The 20,397-nt window shown below is 39.1% G+C and overlaps 1 protein-coding gene across 3 annotated transcripts in view; it reads left to right on the plus strand.

The window, feature by feature from the left end:
• The window catches only part of E2F3 (E2F transcription factor 3), a 43,240-nt gene extending 23,265 nt beyond the window's left edge, over positions 1-19,975 (plus strand). For 2 of the 3 annotated variants that reach the window (XM_071804624.1, XM_071804625.1), the window contains exons 2-7: positions 7,853-7,964; positions 10,423-10,642; positions 11,213-11,371; positions 13,982-14,096; positions 16,872-17,010; positions 17,700-19,975. In XM_071804624.1, the coding sequence (XP_071660725.1) occupies positions 7,853-7,964; positions 10,423-10,642; positions 11,213-11,371; positions 13,982-14,096; positions 16,872-17,010; positions 17,700-17,965 (1,011 nt within the window). In that variant the 3' untranslated portion in view covers positions 17,966-19,975. The remainder of the gene's footprint in view (positions 1-7,852; positions 7,965-10,422; positions 10,643-11,212; positions 11,372-13,981; positions 14,097-16,871; positions 17,011-17,699) is intronic. The other variant, XM_065830836.2, reaches the window with a different exon arrangement.
• The last annotated feature ends 422 nt before the right edge of the window (positions 19,976-20,397 follow it).

Below are 20,397 nucleotides of genomic sequence, written 5' to 3' on the forward strand. Positions count from 1 at the left end.
GATGAGGGAGCAGCTGTTACGTGGAGCCGTTTTCAGGACTGCTGAGAGACACGTGTGCTCCTCACCTTGGGCAGTTTAACAGTTGAGATAAAAACTGGGTGCAGTTTCCTGAAAATAACTTTTAGTATTTCAACATGAAGTGGTAACTGGAGCCTTCAAGCTTAGGACAGTGCAAAACCATTACTTCCAGTAAGAAGTAATTGTTTCATTTTTGGTTGGAAAAAAATTGCAATTGAAAGATCTCAGATGATTCATTTCCTATGCAGAATAGGTGTAATTCTTTTGGTTTGAGGCCTGAAATGTGGCTTATGCTTTGGTTGATTTCTTGCACAACTGTTGTAATGTGCTTCCCCTTCTAGTGCAAAGGAAATGTGAAGTACTCTACCAGTGTAGGAGACCAAGATAAACTGCACATTTTAGCAGTGGCTGCTACACAGAGTGCAAACCTGATAGGGCATGGGCTGATCCCGTCACATCTGAGTAGACTGATGAGCAGAAAATGGATTGTCCACTTACCTCAGTGCCTGGCTTACATTGGCAGTGGTGGGTGACCCTGGGATACTCTGACCTTCTGACAAGTCAGCTTTCTACAAGATGTCAGGATGAAAACCAAAAGGGATTAGTACCTTGAGATTATGATCCTCCCTCAGAAAAAATGACCTGCCATAGGTCTAGAAAGAAACCACCATTTTTCATTGCTGCTTTTTGCTACTTTCTTGCTTTGGTTCAAGTCGTTGTGTTTCATTTAAAAGCGGTTGAAAATGTTTGTCTGTTCAGACAGGACTGAGAGGAGAGAAGTGTGAGCTGCCAGCTGGGGGTGAGACACAGGGCATCGATGCTCAGCACCACTAACGCAGGAGCAAGATATCTGCACTCCAGCTGTTGAGTGTACTTGGAAGCCAGTATATACCTTTCACTGGGTGTTAAAAATGGCATTTTGTGATAGTTCTGCAGTCATGACTGGGAGCCACTCATGACACTCATTACTTCTTTCTGCATATTCAATCTGAGAAAGGGAAGCCATCACTAGGTTCTTCTGGCTTGGGTCATACTTTCAAACAAGAACTTGCTGGTGAAACTTGGCCACCCACATTTTAACTTTCGTGAGCTAAATGTAAGTCTTACTGTTTGTTTAAGCGCTTACAGTTTGTGGCTTCCTTGACTCTCACAATACTTCTGAGGGAATTGTGAAAATGGAAAATCGATGGAAATAGAATGGTTTTATTTGGCCTTGAAAGAAACTTCACCAGAGTAGCAGTAACAGCCTTCAACTCTCCTGGTAAAATGTCTAATGAGAAGGGGTTGCAGATGATTAAAATGTCATTTAATTTGATAACTGTGAGGTGCCTTTTATTAAATGATAAACCTGATTGAAGACATACAAAGGAGTTTTTATTTTAATATTCATTTATGTAAAAAACAAGCAATTCGACTGTAGCTGAATGAATAATTTCAATATAGGAGCCAGAGAAGAAATTCCCTCAGGTGAAACTATAATAAGATGATACCTGATAAACTGAAAAATAAGCTGATAGTCTAGAAAACACAAATTGGGATGGTGGAAAGGATTTTTTTAATCCCCTTTTTTACTACGGTTGCCATTTTCTGAGAAGAAAATTTGAGGCTTTTGTGTTAGAGTAGGTTGATCAGGATGATTTCTGTAAGCTGTGTTTTCATTTGTTTTAAAATACTTCTTTGAAGGTTACTCTTAAATACCATTGAACTAACAATCCTGACTAGTAAGCAGTGATATTTCAGACTCCTGTTCTTCTCGTTGTTGGTTTTACGGTTTATTTAATTTTCAAGACACTATTGTTTGTGTATCTTTTTTACATGCTTTTACAGCAGTCTAATGAATGAGCTACATGTAAAACTTAATTTTGAGGTCATGTTTTCATTAAAGTGTGATTCCTGGTATTGTTTCTCTGTGGAGGGTGGTAGGGGCATGCATACTTTTAACAGAGAAGTCGTATTTTTGAGAAGAGTTGAGGGGACTTGTGGAACCCCCGCTTTTAAGAACATACTTAGTTTATTGTCTTGTACATGCAAGTAGTTTAATTCCCAGTTATTTCTTTATCTTCCTATTCTTTTGGTATCTGTGTTTAGACCTCTGGGGTAAATATTTCTTCGTGGAATACTGGAATCTCTCTCCCTTCAAGAGTCTGGACTGCAAATTTATCTCCTCATTTCTCAACAGAAATAGGTATGAAAAGAGTTCTCACTAGGAGTCCAAAGACAGGAACTCTGCTTGTCCTCTTGCATCTTTTTTCTGACCTCAAGTGTTTCCTCACTTGTGAGCTGAGCTGCAGAGCTCAACCCCTTCCCTGCTGAGAGCTCCTCTGCCTTCCTCTCTGCACCTCTCCCCATTTTTTGGTCTTTCTCAGTGTTGGCTGCAGTGTTTGCCATGCCCTCAGCTGAGTACAGCCCTCCGGCAGGCACTCAGGACTCTCTGCATACCAGAGCTTGTTCAGTTGAGCATGTTCAAAAGGCTCAACCTGGATCGCCTCATTCAGTGGAAGAATTTCCTTAGTGTATGAATATTTCTGTGCGTTCACCTCAAGGTGTCAATTTTTATTTCCCGCTTCTCTTGTATTCCTCCCTCATCAAGCTCCAGCTTAATTTATGCTTTCATGTACGGTGTTTTGCTTTCTTCTTGACTCTGCAGCTTTCTAGAGGTCATGCCTCAGAACCTCAGCTTTTAAATTGTGTTTTTAAGTGGCTACTTAGTTTTGAAAACATGGAGGAGAGTCTGTGGAAAGTGTCTGGGGATTGTTAGAGAGTCTGTGCTATGACTTCCTTGCTGCAGCCAAAATTTATCTGTGCTCCCTGCACAGGGTTGCATCCCCTCCCCAGTAATATCAGTATTGTGGTGTCACAGAGAAAAGCTGCTTTTTTATCTGCCCCTAGCAATTCCAATATCTACAAGAGACTATGCTGGGCTTAGTCATCTGCCCTGGCTTAGCTTGCTCAACTTAGTCCTCTCTCTGAGACATGGATGGAGACACAGCTGAGCCCAATGGCACATTTCTCTGACTTCTTGGTTCACTGTTAGCTATCACTTAATACACGCAATTCATTCCTTGCTATGCTTGGTCATTTCCAGTCTTCCTATTTTTCCTGCCCAGTCAACCCTAAGCTGGAGTTTCTTTTCCAGCCTCTCATGCCAGTTTTTTGGAATAAATTATTTTATCTTCTGTCCCCATCTCAGCAGGCTTTGTCCCAAGTTGCTTTCGTTCTCATTCAGAGTTCAACTTTTGTCCTTTAGTATTTAAATCAGAGTGCTACTGCTCTCATATAACCTGAATTCCTGCTAGGGGAGTGGGGGTCTTAGATACATCTCCTGGACGGGACCTCCCAGGAGGTGGCACATGCATAGCCTGGGCAGGCCCCAAGAGCTGTGGCGCTTGCAGTTTAAAATAGAGTTTGGCTGTTAATGTTTATATTGAAAATGTACCAGCTGTGCTTTTCCAAGTGTTTTTAAATTTGGGATTTTGAGGAAATAGAATATGGCAAACTCAGATCATCCTTCTTTTAAATTTTATGTGTCTCCTAAAGCATAAGGTGTGCAGGAATAATTCAGACAAAGGGTTTTCAGAAGGTAGCACAGGTAACATAATTTTTCTTGCAAATAGTGCAACTGTCTTGTGCCCAGTCATAAAGCTGAGGGAGACATCTAGCAGGAAAAATTTTAATGCACATAGTTTGGCAAAGTTATGCTCCATGATTCTATCACTGGAAAGAATGAGAGGATGTTTTATTGCTTCTTCCCTCAAACTTAGAAATATGAACCTCATCAAAAATGAGGCTTTGGTTGGACTCTGTGCAGTCTTCAAAAACTGGTGCTGGCCGTCCTCCACCATGGCACTTCCCTTTCTGTCTTGACAAAACCTGGTGCTGGCTGTTGCCTAATGCTTAGCACTCTGTTCAGCTCATACAAGGTAACACTTTTTTTTTTTCTTTCTTTTGAATTGGTGCCAGTTTGTTTCCTCAAGAACTGAAGTTGATTGCTTTGTGACATGAAAGCAAAGCCTCTCCAATGCCAAGCTGATGCTGCAGGGGGCACGAGGGGTGTCCCACTTCTGCTCAGCAGCTCTGGGTGCAGATAAGTCACCCATAAGAGAGAACCTGGCAGAAAACTCCTGCTGCCCACACCAGGGGAGCAGGGAGAGCACAGGGATGGAGGGAGGACACAGAAGTGGTCGTGGCAGTGACCTGTTAGACCCAGGTAGCTGTGAAATCAAAACAGTTCATTGAGGGGAATGGGCTGTAATTTCCTGATTGCACTTCTTCCACCTCTTCTTTTCAATCTGTAATAAGCTACATTTGCTCTTTTTCCAGCCTTCTGTAGTGTGCCTTCAACCTGTTCTTGAAAGTTAATCTCTGAGACTGGGTATTTGAAAGTGAATTGCATCAGGTTCTGCCTACTTGAAAATACTTAGCTTATCCTAGTAGTTTTTAAACTATTTTCCTACAGAGATAAACGTCCTTACGAAGACATTCTTGCAGGCTTGCTCTGATGTTGATTGTTGTAGCCATGTGGGTCTATTATTTATTTATTTACTTTTTATTTATTTATAGAAAAAGGGGGTGTGGAATTGAAGCTAAAAGGACAAGCTAAACAGGAGTTGAGGTGCCACCTGTTTTTAGTGGTCTGCCTTGAACAGTGGATCCACAGTTGTGTCTATATCAGGACCTGCTTGTAGTATTGAAAGAAAAAATTGAATAAAATCAGTTCATGCCACAATTTTCTATCTCTCCAGTAAGGGGCTAGGTAGGTGTCTGGTTCAGATCAACAGGATGCTGTCGTATGACTTTTCTGTCTCTTGCTGGGTGCATCAATTTGTGACTTTACATGTCTCATAGCCCAATGTGCTTTATGATTCTTTCACCATCCATCTGAGGAATCTGACTTTCATATATTGCACTAAAGTTTCATGTTTCTTTGTCTCTATGCTTCCTATCTTTCCCTGTCACTGGGATGCTTTGTGCTGGTGTTCCTTTGGCTTTGTACTTCTTAGCAGATCCCACCAGATTCTGCATGCTGTGATTGATCACATAATGTAAATAAAGACAATACAAAATTTGCAGAAAACCTTGTACAAATACTGCAAACAATAAATGTAGTGCTGTAGCAGAAACAAGTTATGCAAATATATATATATATTTTTAAAGGGTTACTGATTCTGTTGATTGCTGAACACAGATCCTGTGATTTCTCAAGGGAAGTCTGATATCAGAAAGCACTATGAATAATTTTGGAGATGAGAGAGAGAAACTGAGAGTCATCTGGAATCTCTAGTGCAAAGGAAAATCTCTAGTGCACTAGAAAATCCTTGGTTTGTAAGTCAGGGAAGAAGAAATTGAGAGAATATACCACTTCAGTGCTGCATTTTATCAGTTATGAGGTTTGTAAAACAGGAAGGGGAAGAAAGCATTTGCTGAGTGACATGTAACATCTGGCCAGAAACTCAACATTCCCTAGGGTTTACTCTAAAATTGCCTCAGTGACTCCACCAAGCTCTTTTAAACTCTTTTAAAATATTTTCCTCCCTATCTTTCTCTGATTTTCTGTGTGCTTCGTGCCCTACAAAATAACTCTCTTGTAGTACTGTCTCTACTGTTCGGTGTTTTCCCAGAAGCCAGTCAATACTCACGTGCTGCCCCTGGGTATGGGGCAAGCTGGTGAGACCCACAGGAGCGTGTTCTTTGTGACACCCCCCAGCACATGTGGAGGGGCTTGTGCTGCTGGGTGCAGCCAAAGGACACTGTTTATGTTCTTTCACTACCAAACCTGATTATCTGAAGTTTGCAGGAGAAAAGTTTTAAGTGTTTAATCACAGAAGCAGGGGCAAAATACCATTGTTTGTGTCTTGCAGACAAGTTGAGACGAAGTTTTGATGTTTAGCCCAAACTGGAGTTTCTGTTCTGATGGAGGAGCTGCTGCAAATCTCTGGATTTTTAGGTCTTTAGCATTCCTCTTCCTTCTCACACCTGGTTTTGAGATTCTCTTTTATCTTTAATTGTATCCCTTTAGCCTAGTCTTCCCACGCCCTGGATTGTTCACTTTTTGCCCCTCCTTCCTTTTCTCTTACAGTTCTCAGGGTGGAAAAACACTTAGAAAAAGTGTGAAATGTATTTCTCCTTGTGGAATAGCTGTAATCATAATTTAATCCAATTACATTGGCTAAACACATTAGCTGGATGCTGTTGTTAACAGTTGACCTTTTTAAAGTCTGTGTCCTTGGATTACAGAGCCGATTTCTCAGGGAGAAGAGCAGAGGTGTTCATGCCATCAGAAGCTGCAGGTCCAGTTAATTCAGTTTTGCTCTGTCATTGCTGAATTAGTGCCTTGCTCCTTCGCACAAAATATAGAGAAGAGTGGCTTTAGCACCCTGGACACATCGTTACACTGTGTGCTTATACGAGTTTTATGTGCTTTAAGTCTGAGGTTTGCAGACAGAGCCCAGTACGAAGATGTTAGTTAGCTATCCATACATAAATGCATAAAATTGATTTATTTAGAGGCTTCTGTTGCTCACAGATCCCAAGTAAAACACATAAACTAATTTCATAATACAGAAATATCTGCCTACAACTCCATAGCAGAATGCATTATTTTATCTTGGTTCACTGAGGAGCAGAATATGATCCAACCCCTTTGGGGCAAGTCTAAAGTGCAAGCAAATAAAATACTCTGAATTATTCTACCTAATTGCATAAACAACATTCTTTGGAAACAGTTGTTGGGCTAAACTTCATTAGATGTAAAACTTCTTTATCTTCTTTTTCCTGTGTCTTTCCAGGTAATGTTCTTTCTATTGTTAGGATAACAAGTATCCCCAGATTTAATTTCAGTAACCTGAGTAGCATGCCAGGGTATAGAATTATTTCCAAAGACAGTAGATTGTGTTTCTGTCAAGGAACAAAAATCATATTGCCGGTGGTTTTCATTGCAGTTTGTCTGTGTGTTGCATAGTTTAACAGTTTCATTGATTTATTTTTATTTTTCAAGGTGTAAACAACCTTCCTTTGAGCTGAATGCAACAGTTAGCTGATTTTCAGGCATCATCTTCCTGATACTACTTTTGCTCTACCTTGCTTTTATGTAGGCAGCTTTAATGCAAATGTGCTAGTTAATACGAAATAGATTTAGTGGTTGTGCTTTCAATGAGGACAAAAATTGTTGACAAGCAGAGGAGAAGAATTGTCTGATGCTGCTCTTGATGTTGTGTCTCCTATTTCATTGAAGGAAAGCTTATAGTAGTGGCAGTTACTGGTCCTTTCAAAACCATCTTTTCAAATGAGAAAGGAAAAATGAGACTTGCACTGATACTACCTGTGCACAAACTTATATGGATATAAGGAATTTTTCAAAAGAAATGTACTTTTGTGGGTGCATGCCTGTGTGATTGACTGTTTTGTCTTTTTTTTAACTTAAATGTTCTCAACTCAAGTGGAGGTAGCAATCTTTCATATATATTTTAAGAAGGTCCAGACTAAACTGAAGCAGGTAATACGACTGTCACCCAGCGTTTCAAATAAAAAAAAAATGGCTGAATTTTCCAAACAAACCATCAACCTAGTCTTAGAGAATGAAATATTGAAGTCCACCTTTGGATTCCCATAAATACCCAGATTCCCTTGTGATGAATACAGAGTATGAACCTGCACTGATACAGAACCTTGCTGTGAAAAGTCCACTGCTGCCTGCCTTTCCTGGAACCCCAGTATTGTGTTCAATTAAGTGAAATACACTTCTTAACAATCCATCAGTTTAAAAAGAAAACCCAACCAAACAAAAAAAAAAAACACACACCCCAAAAAATCCCTCAACATTTTTTCTTTTTAACAGGCAAAACGAAGGCTCGAGCTAGGCGAAAGTGGCCACCAGTATCTTGCTGAAGGGCTAAAGACTCCGAAGGGGAAAGGAAGAGCTGCAACAAGAAGTCCAGATAGCCCAAAAAGTAAGGAAACTTCTAATACCCTGTATGGCACAGAGTTTTTGATTTTACTGTCTGGAGATCAGAGTGAACCTGTACAACAGGCTGTGTTACCTAGCTGAAAAACTGTGTTTATTACTGTTCTCACCTGGATGTATGTGTTAAGATATTCAGCCCCGCACCCAGGCAGCGCACAAGGTGTTTACAGCATGCGTGGCTTTGGTGCAGAGCTGCTGATGCGTTGTAGAAACTGCTCATATTTAAGTGGAACCTTCTGTGTTCCAGTTTGTATCCGTTGGCCCTTGTCCTATCATTGGTTGTCACTGAGAAGAGCCTGGCTCTGTCCTCATGACACTCACCCTTTACATATTTATAAACATTAATGAGGTTGCCCCTCAGTCTCCTTCAAGCTAAAGAGACACAGCTCCCTCAACCTTTCCTCATAAGGGAGATGCTCTACTCCCTTCATCTTCATTGCTCTAGCAGCTGGGGAGGCTTAGGAGAGGTAGGTGCTGAGGAATCAAGATATTATGATGTGTTCAGATGCTCAGTTATTAGGAAAGGCTAGTCAGGCCAGCATTCCTCCTTCCCTGCTGGAGCTTCAGCAGATGATTGTCAGGGCTCCATCCCCCAGGCAGGGGTTTGCACAGCACAGTAGCTGTGCCACAGTAGCATTGCACGCTAAATGCTTTTTGTGGGTTGCCTTCCCTCCCTGCAATATGACTGGATTATTACTGCCACTGCTTAGTTGCTGCAGGTATTTATTTTTGCACGTCTGTATTGCCTCGGGCAGTAGGTTTCTTGCAACAGGAGCTGTGGGGTGTAGCCTTGCCATCTTGTTTGGGGGATTTCAGCAGGAAAGTTAGGCTTTCAGAGGGAGAGGAATGATGGAAAAAGGAGGACTGGGGCAGCAGTGGTAGTGAAGGGAGCGCAAGAGATGTGAAGGGGTACTTGTACCTCCTCACTAGGTCTTGTTTCTACTGACGCAGATGGGAGAAGTTAAATTAGCTGAAGATATGAACTGAAAGCAGACAAGTTAAACAACCGCAGTTGTTTTAATTAAGCTAAACTTCATTAAGTTAAATGAAGTCCATTTTAAATTGAAGTGCATTCTCCCAGAAGTTCACTACCATTCAGAGCACAGGATGCTGCTGCAGCGTTGATGAGGCTCTTCCTTTCTGCATGATCAGGAGTAGGTGCCATGTTGGGGGGGGTCAAACAGCTTCTTGCCCTTCTCACTCTGATCTTATTCTTTTCCAAACCCCAAATAAAAGCAAAAAAACAAACAAAGCCCCCCAAAAAACACAAAAAACCCTCACCCTGTTCTAAATTCACAAGATCACCTAATTGATATGAATTTCCTTCCATTTCCCAGTGCAGACAAGCCCTGAATCTACCAAAGAATGAGATACAGCAGGTTCTCTTTGCCAGCTAGCAATGAATTGGTTTTTATTGAAAAGCCATCATATCCTTCAAAATATTTCAGGGTAGTCTAAAGGTTTGCTTTCAGGTAGAATTTAAATTTTGACTGATTTCTGCAATTAAGCAGGGATTTTGAACCTTGAAAACAGGCAAATGACCACCACATCAGCCTAAGATCCATCCTGCATAATAATACTTAAAGCAAATGAAAGGTTTGAGACGTTCTAGCCTAGCAGACTTCTAATAATGGCTGGCTTGTTTTCCTTGACGTGGAGGCCTTGAACATTTAGAATTAGACATTATTCTGATCTATGTATTAAAATTCTTAAAAGCTCATCTATTAAGTGTATAGATGCTACCTTTGTGTGTGAAAACAGTGAGCTGTCTAGTTAAATCCAAGCTGTTTGCTGACTTCTAATTTAAAATAAGTGGATACTCTTGCCCAGTTTGAGCATTGTTTGGTTATGGAGAAACGATGATTGTAAATTATATCTTGCGTCAATCTCCTCTCATTCAGTTGAGTTTTCTGTAAGCCGTGGAGTCTGATGCTGATGGAATCTGTCATTGTGTTCACCCACTGAAGTACACCTAAGTTGTGCTTCATTGCATGTGAAACACTTATCTTACAAGAGAGGAAAATCAAACCCTGCTGAAAGCTGGCTATCAGCCTGTTGAAGGAAAGTCAGGGGAATTTTTGGTATTGCTGCCAGGATAAATAGATACTAAAAATACTGTTAAAAATTCACATAGTGAAAGCCTAAGTAGAATATTGCTATATGTATCCATCAGGCTAATGGAAATATTTGCATTTAAAAAAAAGAACATATTTGCTCATGTACCTGTGACTTTTGGAAAAGTACATCTTGAAATACAAATAAATACCCACTGGTAAACTGTGTGTTAATGCAGAGGTTTGAGAGGTTTCTTCAGTAAAAATGAAAGAAATATTTGTAATATGTATCCTTTCATTTCTGGATACTGCTTTTGGAACCTAAATGAGAAAACTGATTTACCTATTTTGGTTTTTTGTCTTTTTGTTTTTCTCCCTTTTCTTACCAAGCTCCAAAGTCTCCTTCAGAAAAGACTCGGTATGATACATCACTTGGCCTTCTTACAAAGAAGTTCATTCAGTTGCTGAGCCAGTCTCCTGATGGGGTCTTAGATTTGAACAGAGCGGCAGAGGTCCTCAAGGTACAAAAAAGGAGGATTTATGATATCACCAATGTACTGGAAGGCATCCATCTCATTAAGAAAAAATCCAAAAACAACATTCAGTGGATGTGAGTATTCATTATCCTTTTCCATTCCTGTTGGCTGATTTCACTGTCACAGAGCAGCAGTGTTTTTTTTCTTTCACCTTCCATTCTGATGCTTTGCTCCAAGCAATCATCCAAAATGCCTTCTATCCCAACAAAGCTTTCTTTTTCTGTTAAGACAGGTTTTCAGTGTATAAACAGCATTTGTCAGGGAAATTAGAAACAAGCATTTTGTCTGAAGACTGGATTAAACTCTTTTGCAAGCAGAGTAAGCTTTGAGGTATACATTGCTACCTACTGCCTTCCTTGGTGTTTTCCAGGGTGTGGTTAGAAGGGGAATTACAACCAAATTTTGGAAGAACTTAGAAATGTTCAACTTCTCTGTTTTGGTGGTAGATCCAAAATGTGTTGTCATGATAAAAATATGCTTATTTTCTGGAAAACGTGGTTTATGGTGATTTGCTATGGGCAGGTTTAGGGAGAAGGAGCTGAGGACTTGATCTGCTCTGTAAAAGCCTGTGTCTTCCCTTTCCCATAGCATGGGATCAAGTTTTACAAATGCTGAAAGAGCATCTTCCTCCTCTGTACGCGTAGGGGCTGCAGCCTATCAGAGGATGGTGGCATGCTGGCACAGCGTCAAGGCCTCACGAAGGAGGTGACCGAACTGACTCAGGAAGAGAAGAAACTGGATGAGCTAATCCAAAACTGCACCCTGGACCTCAAGCTGCTGACAGAGGACTCAGAGAATCAGAGATATCCTTTTTGACAGAATCTCAAAGGTGGTCAGTCTCCTCACTGTGCCTTGTAATATTAGGAGAATTTCTCTAAGTAATGTGATATGAAGCATCAGAAATTTCCAGAAGCTGGATAATGGGTTTTAACGTAATTCTGCATAGAAGTTACTTAAGCCACTTGTACCTGCAATGCTTCTGGAATGTCAAAAACAAAAAAAAAAGTGGTGTGTGAAGGAGCCCACTAGCATCCATGTTCACACAGAGCAGAACCAAGAATTCAGGTGATTAATGAGTGACAGCATCTTAAACCCTCTGCTTTTTCAACTATTTTGAGCCCAGAGCAAACCCTGTTTTTATGTCTGCAGAAATCATAAAGGCAAGCAGACAGAGTCTTTGCTAAGGTAACAAAGAATTGTGTTTTTTTACATTAAAGTGATGCATATATAAATTATAGAGACCCACAGAAAAATAAATTTTGGAGTCAGCTTACTCTGAAACTTGCAACAAATTTTTAGATTTCTCTGGTTAGGGAATCTATAATAGAATATCACAGATAAAGTTTTTATGAGCTCTCAAATTATTTAATGTAACAGCAACACTCAATTGCATAAGGTTCATATGACTTGTGGTATTTTTGCTGCTACTACTTCTTGTAAGTAACCAGTTCCCATTTTCACTGAATTTCCTACCTATTAGCAACAGAAGAAAGAATTTTATAAAATATCGATGTGAAAACTTCTGTTACTTTGAATAGTAAGTAGTTCTTAAAGAGCGTCTAATAAGGAGGACTTGTTTTGAAGGATAGGAAGTAACTATGGGAGTGTCAGCAAAAAGTAATGTGAACTGTGTCAATATTGTCTTGAGTTTGCTTGCATCTCAAAATGCGTGTTAAAGCAAGACCTCTGAGTGGCATAGGGAGTAGGGTCAGCGCTGCCTTGATCCATGAAGAGATTTAAGCAAAGCAAAACTGAGCATGATGGTTCTCTGTTTTTCTGGTGCTGTGGTGGAGATCCCAGCCCTGCTGTTGCTGGCTCCTATGGGGATATGGGCGAGGAGGGATCAGCATTAGCAGCGTGTTGGCCTCATGCGTTTGGATTTAGCAGAGCGTATTCCCCAAATCCTTCTGTGACTGCAAGTTATTGATAATCCTGGTGATTATTGAGGAAGGAATGTAGAAGTGTGAAGCCTGGGGATGAATCTGAATCCATCCCAGTGTGGTGTTTCATTCAACTCACTGAAGTCTGACATGAGGTGACCCACTCAACACTCACAGAACTGAGAAGCCTCTTTCTTCCTTTGCTTCATCTCTGAAGGCAAAGCTTCTGCTTTTAAAAATGTGTTTCTTTTCCCTCATGATTAGGTAGTGCCAAAACATTGTTTGTGCCTCACCTGTGTGCTTCCTCCTCTCCCTTATAAATAGAATCAGATAGTAACTGATTGCTACCTTGAACATTTTGAAATATGCCCAGTATTAGTGCAGGGAGCCTTCAGCTACAGCAATGAAGAATGTTGTTTTATTTGAAAACCATGCAATGCTTTCCTTGGTTGGTACCATGACAGCTGCTCTTGCTGTAATTGGCACTCTGCAAACCTTACTAAACCTCACTAAAGGAGTGGTAGAAGTCTTGATAAAAGCCATTTGCCTGAAAGCTGACCTGTCATTTTGCCCCCTGACTTGTTACTTTGCATTTGGTCCAAGTCAGATGTTCTTTGTATCGGCGTTTTGAGCTTGGGCGGTTTGTTTTACTGTATGGTAACAGTAGACATTTACCAAAATTGTTCACATTTATATCCTCCAAGAGTATAATAATATATAATAAGGTATAATAATAAATTAGGCTCTTTATTTGTATGGCATTAATATTAGGCTAGATAGCTCATGGATGACAGAACTAGAGAGCTGGAGCCACTTGCATGCAATTGTGGCTGTTTTGTAGGTTGTGACCACAAGCTCTATGACACCTTGGTTATGCAGGTCAGTAAGTGAAGCACCACCACTGTGCAATAACCCACCAAAACACACATGTTGATTTAGACAAATTCAGGTTGAACAGCAAAATATTCATGTTCATTCTGTGCTTATGCAGAAGTCAGCTTTCTGCAATGTTGCCTAAAGTAGTTGTTTAAACAGGTTTTAGATTATTTTATATAAATATAAATTAATATATACATATATGAATATATAAAAGTTTACAAAACCTGAAATTATTGTTGTATTGATGATGTTATATTGGAAATAACATGCATCTGTAAATTCCTTTTACACTTTTTCTATGATTTCCAGTTCTTTGTATTTTGATTGCAAGTGTCTAAAAATGTTTCTTCCTCTGCAGTCTGACAATAATGGCAAGTTGTTGAGCTTTAGCTTATGTAGCCCTATGCATGTAAAGAATAGAAGGACGCAGCACGGGGAATCCTGTCTGTCACTTAGTAGCGGCCCCAGCTCTGAGATCAAAGGCAAATTCTCACACAGTTTCACTGCAATGGCAACCAGCGTACAGAATGGAAAACTTTGGGCTAAGAGCAACATAGCCATGAGAAAATGGAAAAATAATTCAAAGACATCTGCCTCTTCTGATTGTGTGAATATATTGTAACCTGAGTTGGAGAAGTCCTTAACAGCGATTACATTAGCTTATGTGACATATCAAGATATTAGAAAAATTAGTGGCCTTAAAGACCAAACTGTTATAGTTGTGAAAGCTCCTCCAGAAACAAGACTTGAAGTGCCTGACCCAGTGGAGGTAAGGAGAACCTGGCTTTTCCTTCCAGGTTATATACGATTTTTCTATAGATGAAGCAAGTGTGTTGTTGAGTCTTACTGTGGTAAACTGATGCTGAACTTGGATTATATTGGCATACAGTCCTATATTTATCTGTCTTACAAACTTTAGAGAATTTTTTTTTTTTAAAGGAAAGAGAAAATTTAAAAATCAGTTTACACAGGGCAATAATTATTTGTTCCTTTTCTCTCAGTTCCAGCATTACTTCAGAGTAATCCACACTATCCTCTTTTGCCATACTTTATGTGAAGGACAGCTCTTCTTTGACAGTTGAAATTTCCCATCAGTAACCATGTAAAATCTTTCTCTTAAAATACTCAGCTCTTCATTTTTTAGCTTTATGTAGTTTTGTCGTAAGGTTCATGGATAACTCAATGCCTTAAGCATCCTGATGACTCCTATTACTGATATCCTAATTTATTGAGACATGTGTTTTCATGTAGCATTCTCTTTTCTCAAGTATCGAAGTTATTGTAGAAACCTGTGTTTTACTCCTGGAATCCATTCTTGCCCTTCCTTCTTCTGTCATCTTCTTTGCCTCATTGACACTGATTATACATACACACGTAAAACTTTGTACATTCTGCTAGTGCACTTTTTGTTTGCCCTTCTGAAGTCCATACGGGACTGGGGATTTCCTTTCATATTTTAAGTACTTCTATTTCTGAAGTTGTCTGTGTTCATCGGTGTCCCTCCTCTGTTGCCCCTTGCTACTCAAGGCACAGTCTCTCTCTGAGTGCCAGCTTTTGTGTACGAAATGTCTGGCTCTCATTCCTTCACCCTCATTTTGTTTTGTTTCCTTATCTCAGGTAGGTGTCTCAGGTAACTTAGCTGCTTCTTTAACCTGCGTCACAATTACAGAGAAAAATGCTTTGAGTGGCTTTCCTTTGAAGTTATCCTTAGGGAGTAGCTTTACTTTTCTTCACTTCTCCCCTGGTTCAAAAACCACATGGTTCAGCTGTTCCTGGGATTTTTATCTCTTGATGGTACAAGTGAGCTGCTTTACAGTTCCCAGTTGCTGTGACAGACCCAAGTGTATCAGGCAAATGTAAATAATTTGCACAAGCCACTGCTTTAGAGATTCAAAAAGTGTACCTGATTTCCTCACTCAAGGAGCAATTAAGGACAGAGCTAACATGAACCTTCTGGGCAGGCTTTCATACTCCATGTTATTCCTTCATCACTCCTGTTGGGGCTGGTTCCACTGAGCCCAGGGCTACCTGCTGCCAGGTGGGCAGGAGCAGACTCCAAATTCCCTGTCACTTCTTTTCCTAAGATCATTCTCCACTTGATTAGGCCCATTACAGTTTACATCCTTTATTTTTCCCCCCCTGCTCCTTGCCTCTGTCCTTAATTTTCCTTTTGAACCTTGGTGCAGGTTTTGGAAGAATAAATCATTTTGCTGCAGTGAGGAAGGGATATCTTTTATCAGTGTACATAAATATATGCTGTTATCATTGCTTGTTTTCCTGTTGCTTTCCCTTAGGCACTATGCTTTGGTTTTTAATTCAGTGAAGTCGGGTGGGTAGAGGGCAATGCACATGATCCTTCAAACTAGTGCCTAGACCTTCCTTATCCCCTATACCAAACTTACTCATTTAATTTTCAGCTTCAGGCAGTAGAAGTCCTGTTTCTTTCCTGCATTTTCAGTTGCAGTTCAGTGTCTTTTTAGTATACCTCAGTCACTCAACAGTACCTTCCCCAAATCCTGCTCTTCCCATCTGCTTTTTTCTAATTATCTGTTGCTTTCTTTCCTAAGTACTCCTGTTTTCTGTGCCCTGGGCTATCCCTGTTCAGTAGTTGTTCTTCATATTTGTAAACACTATTATGCTACATAAGAGTCAGAACAGGGCACAATAAAATGTGTTTTGAAACAAGTCTGCAAAGAGGTAGGTAATGCCTGTATTCATACCTTTTAAAACTATTAATGCAATATAGCTGGAGCAGGTTTATTTTTAACCAGAGTCATTTATGATTTTCCATCATAACACTAAGAGCAACTTTGCAGATTTTCTGTCTGTATGTGTCATCTTGTTGTATTGCATCAGTAGTGTGAAGGTTAAGAAAAGATTATTTCTTGAGATTAATTAGGAGTTCCTGTTATTCAGAAACACCATCAAAATTATTGCTGCTGCCTTGAGGGGGCAGAAGGACTTACATAAGCAAGTTTGAGTGAAGACAATAATATGTATTTTCTTTTTTTGTTATTTGGAAAAACTTCCCTGATACACATGGGAATTTACATACAGCTATTTGAATTCAGTATGAGTTCGTGCTGAAATGTTTTTGGGTGAGTGAGGAGGACATTTTGGCATTCTTTTAAAGCAGAAACATTTACACAAATATGTCTAATATTGTTATGAATAACAACAAAACCTGTGACTTGCATCCCGTAATTCCATTCCATCAGAATTCTCCAGGTTATTGTGGTTGTAAGAAAATGTTAGTTCAATCCTTTATACCTCTCTGGCTATGATATAACACATAAAATGATAGGCTTCTGAGATTTGTGCCCTACAGACAGTGGGAAAAGCTTTTATGTTCTCGGCCAGTCTACAAGACACATCAGCCAAGCCTTTCACAGCTTCAAAAAAAAGTGCATGGGGGATCTCAGGTTCTTTTGATTAGTAAAAAATGTATTTAAACACTCACACCTCTAGAGAAGAACTTACTCTGTATCGGCAGTATTCTGTTGTGTTCATTGGTGTAACATCTTGCTGACGTGTGTTTTGTTAGCAGAGTGCATTGATCCATTTATCTAGTACTCAAGGACCTATTGAAGTTTATCTGTGCCCAGAGGAAAATGATGCCCTCAGTCCCATGAAAGCCTATAGTCAGGACCACAACGGAAATATTTCCAAAACCATTTCCAAAGGTAATTTTTTTTTTTCTTTGTAATGCTAATGGCCTTCCTTCATGCTCTCATTCAAGATTTCATTTTGAACTTCAGATATCCAGCTCTTATTTTATGGCTTTATTTTTTTATTTTCCATTTTCCACTGTGGCTTTCTAGTGTGTATAGGGGAAAAACATGTTTTCCTCTACGTCAATTGTTTAAAATAAGTTTCCTAGTTGCATATCATATGTAACTAAAGCTTATGCAGTATTGAATAAACAATTTTGTTCCTTTTGTGTTTTGAAATAGGACAGTAGCAGCAAAGATTCACCTGAACACAAGAGGCAGAAAACTCTGCATATGGGTATATGCAGCTACACAGGGTTACTAATGACATCTGTTGCCTAGAAAGTTTTCACTTTGACTATGAATTCCACAGAAAAATGGGCATCTCTTACTATACTTGATCTGTCTTTTTTGCCCCAGTAGTTTTTTAAACATTGTGAAATAATTTTTAGTAGAAAAGTCAGTGGTGATACATGAGTATTTTTTAGAAGCACTTTGTAATGTATGAAAATCAAGCTGGAAATTACACAGAGGCCATTTTTTGTTGGAATTAAACTTTATGAAAGGCTCCTTATGCAGTGGTTACTTTGTTTGATCTGTGTCTAACATTTTGAGTTAGATTAATTGTGCCATCTCTGTTTTTTCTCTCCTTCCTCTTACAGAAGTGGCTTCTGCTAACTCAGGACAAGGTGACTGCTCAGTAAATATGGCAACAATCTCTCCACTGGCTTCTCCAGCCAACCTTCTCCAACAGACCGAGGACCAAATTCCCTCAAACTTTGAAGGACCGTTTGTGAATTTGCTGCCTCCTCTGCTTCAGGAAGATTATTTGCTGAGCCTTGGGGATGAAGAAGGCATCAGTGACCTCTTTGATGCTTATGATTTAGAGAAGCTTCCTTCACTGGTGGATGAATTTATATACAGCTGATTCTCTTAAATGCTGTCCCTATCCAAATAGTTTTTAATGGAATTGAAAAACCTGCCATCATTCAGATTTGTCCCCTACTTACTATAGAAGAGCATTATTAAATGAACTAGGCTCTCAAACAGTGCTGATATTTTAATGAAATACTCGCTAAAATACTATAAAGAACAAGTGAAGGCTTTAACAGCAAGGCCTTCTCTTTGACCCTGAGCTCCAGCACCTTGTTGAGTCAGCAAGTGCAAGCTGGTGACCATAAAATGTTTTGTCTTCACACTCCCCCAGTCTCTGCTTACTGTGACAAGTGGGCTTATGGAGAAGGGCTCTGTGAACTGGTTCAGTCCTAAATAACCATTTTATAATAGTATTTCAGGTCGTGCCTTCTGCAGAGAATGCATGTCTTTTGAGTGTCACAACATGGGTTGTATCTGCGGTGAACCATAAATATGAAGTAATGCAAATGTGTGAAATGGGATTCTTCAGCTACTTGTGGGAATGTTTAAATTGCTGTCATAATGCTCATTTTGAGCTGTGTAAATGTCTCATTATGAGGTCAAATACTTATGTCCTTAAAAGCTTTTAATAAAAAAAATACACTGTAAATGTAGTGTATATTGCAAATATTGAAAAGTATAAAGTTCTGCCACTTCTCGTAGTAATCACAGATTTTTAAAAATGCTTGTGTGTGTGTGTGTGAAAGTAGTTTTTGTGGGTTGTTTTTTTAAACTAGAACGAAGATGCACAGTTCAATTTTACTGCCCCCAGTGTGCATTAGAACTGGTACATGAATTTTTGTGGTACTAAGTGGGGCTTTGTGTTAAGTGCCTACTAGAGATGCACTGTGGGTTTTTCCCTCTATGGAAAACACTTATGCCAAGCTTTGTTCAATATATCATATTTATCTCAGTGGGTTTGCTTCCTCTGCTTACAGCTTTTTATAATTCTCTTTGCCAGCAAAATGGAACTAATTCTTTTCCAAAGTACATAGCTGTAAGTACCACATCAACTGAATTGCATTTATTTTTTGAAGATCTTTGGTAGTATAGTATAGTACCAATATTTATTTTTTGAACGTGAGAGGAATTCTAAGAAGTCTTAAATAATTTTTTTTTTTAGTGTAAAATATGTTGCCATGTTCTGGGCTAACTTAATGAAATGTTGATTAGATGATGCCCATATAAACCTTTTTGTTTGCATTACTGTTGTGCTTATCTGTCATACTCAGAAAATTAGTACTATTTGTACTGTAATAGATTATGTATGTAGGTTTTCTGGTACCATTGAGTTGCTGCTATGAAAGCTCACACATGAAAAGGCAAGAAGTCACAGTACTAATAAGAAAACTGTATGACTGTGTGAGTTTTGGAATATAACAAATGTATAAAGGGCAACACATAAAGAACTGTTAAACAGTGTTAAGTGTGTGTTTATATGTACAAATGTGTGCATAGATTCAGCAGTTGTATTTAAGTTGATGTATGTTCTCAACTCACACTTTAGTTATCTAGCAGTTTTGTACAATAGAATTAATTTGTAAACACTGCCAGAATATTTTCTAACTGGTTTGTAATTTTTTAAGAGTTTTTTTTAGATGTGGATCTGTAAATAAAATTGTAGTATTTAAAGTTTTCATCTTGTGGAAGAGGAAAGTAAAAGTTGTGTGAGCATGAAGATTTGTGAGACAAAGGGGCACTTTTGTGGGGGAAGAGAACACAAAGACTAACGCAGACCATCTTTTTTTTTGTACAAATTAAACACTTGTCCCAATGGGTGTGAGCAAAATACTAATCTATTTCAGCTTTGCATTGTATGCTAGTTTAAAAAAAAAAACCCTCTGTAAAATACTGTAAAAAAACAAACAACAAAAAACGACAAAAAAAGCTCTTATGGTGAGTTTTGTAAATAGATTTATTAAAGGATGACCTGTTCCCTAGCTTTGATCTTACCACTTCAGATGGATGTAATTTGAATAAATTTTGTATGGTAATGAATCAATAAAATGGATTTTTTAAAGAGTTTAGATTTGTACATGGCTATTTAAAATTTTCTTACTTTTGGTGCCTGTCATGCTGATTCTTGCAACCTAGCTGTTATCATTTTCATTAGTAGCACTTACACTCATTTGACACCAGATATGTTTCAATCCCATTTTTTTATTATGCTAACAATAAGTTCAGTGGGGTTTTTTTAAGTCAGAGTGAAAGAAGAATAAAAGACACATGTAAAGAGACATAGTGGGAGATCTAGAGGTTGGGATAGCATACATTTTTATTTATGCCCCCTCCATATGAATGATGAGCAGACTTATTGCAAACTTCACAGAAGCTGGGTTATTCTAGGATTAAATGACATGAAAGCAATTATTGAGGATCTGTTTAACCTCACTGATGCTTCTCCAGAGGTCTCCTAATAGTAGCTTTGAAAAGGAGGAGTTCTGT

Source organism: Patagioenas fasciata, chromosome 2, assembly GCF_037038585.1.
Source record: "Patagioenas fasciata isolate bPatFas1 chromosome 2, bPatFas1.hap1, whole genome shotgun sequence".
NCBI classification, from domain to species: Eukaryota; Metazoa; Chordata; class Aves; order Columbiformes; family Columbidae; genus Patagioenas; species Patagioenas fasciata.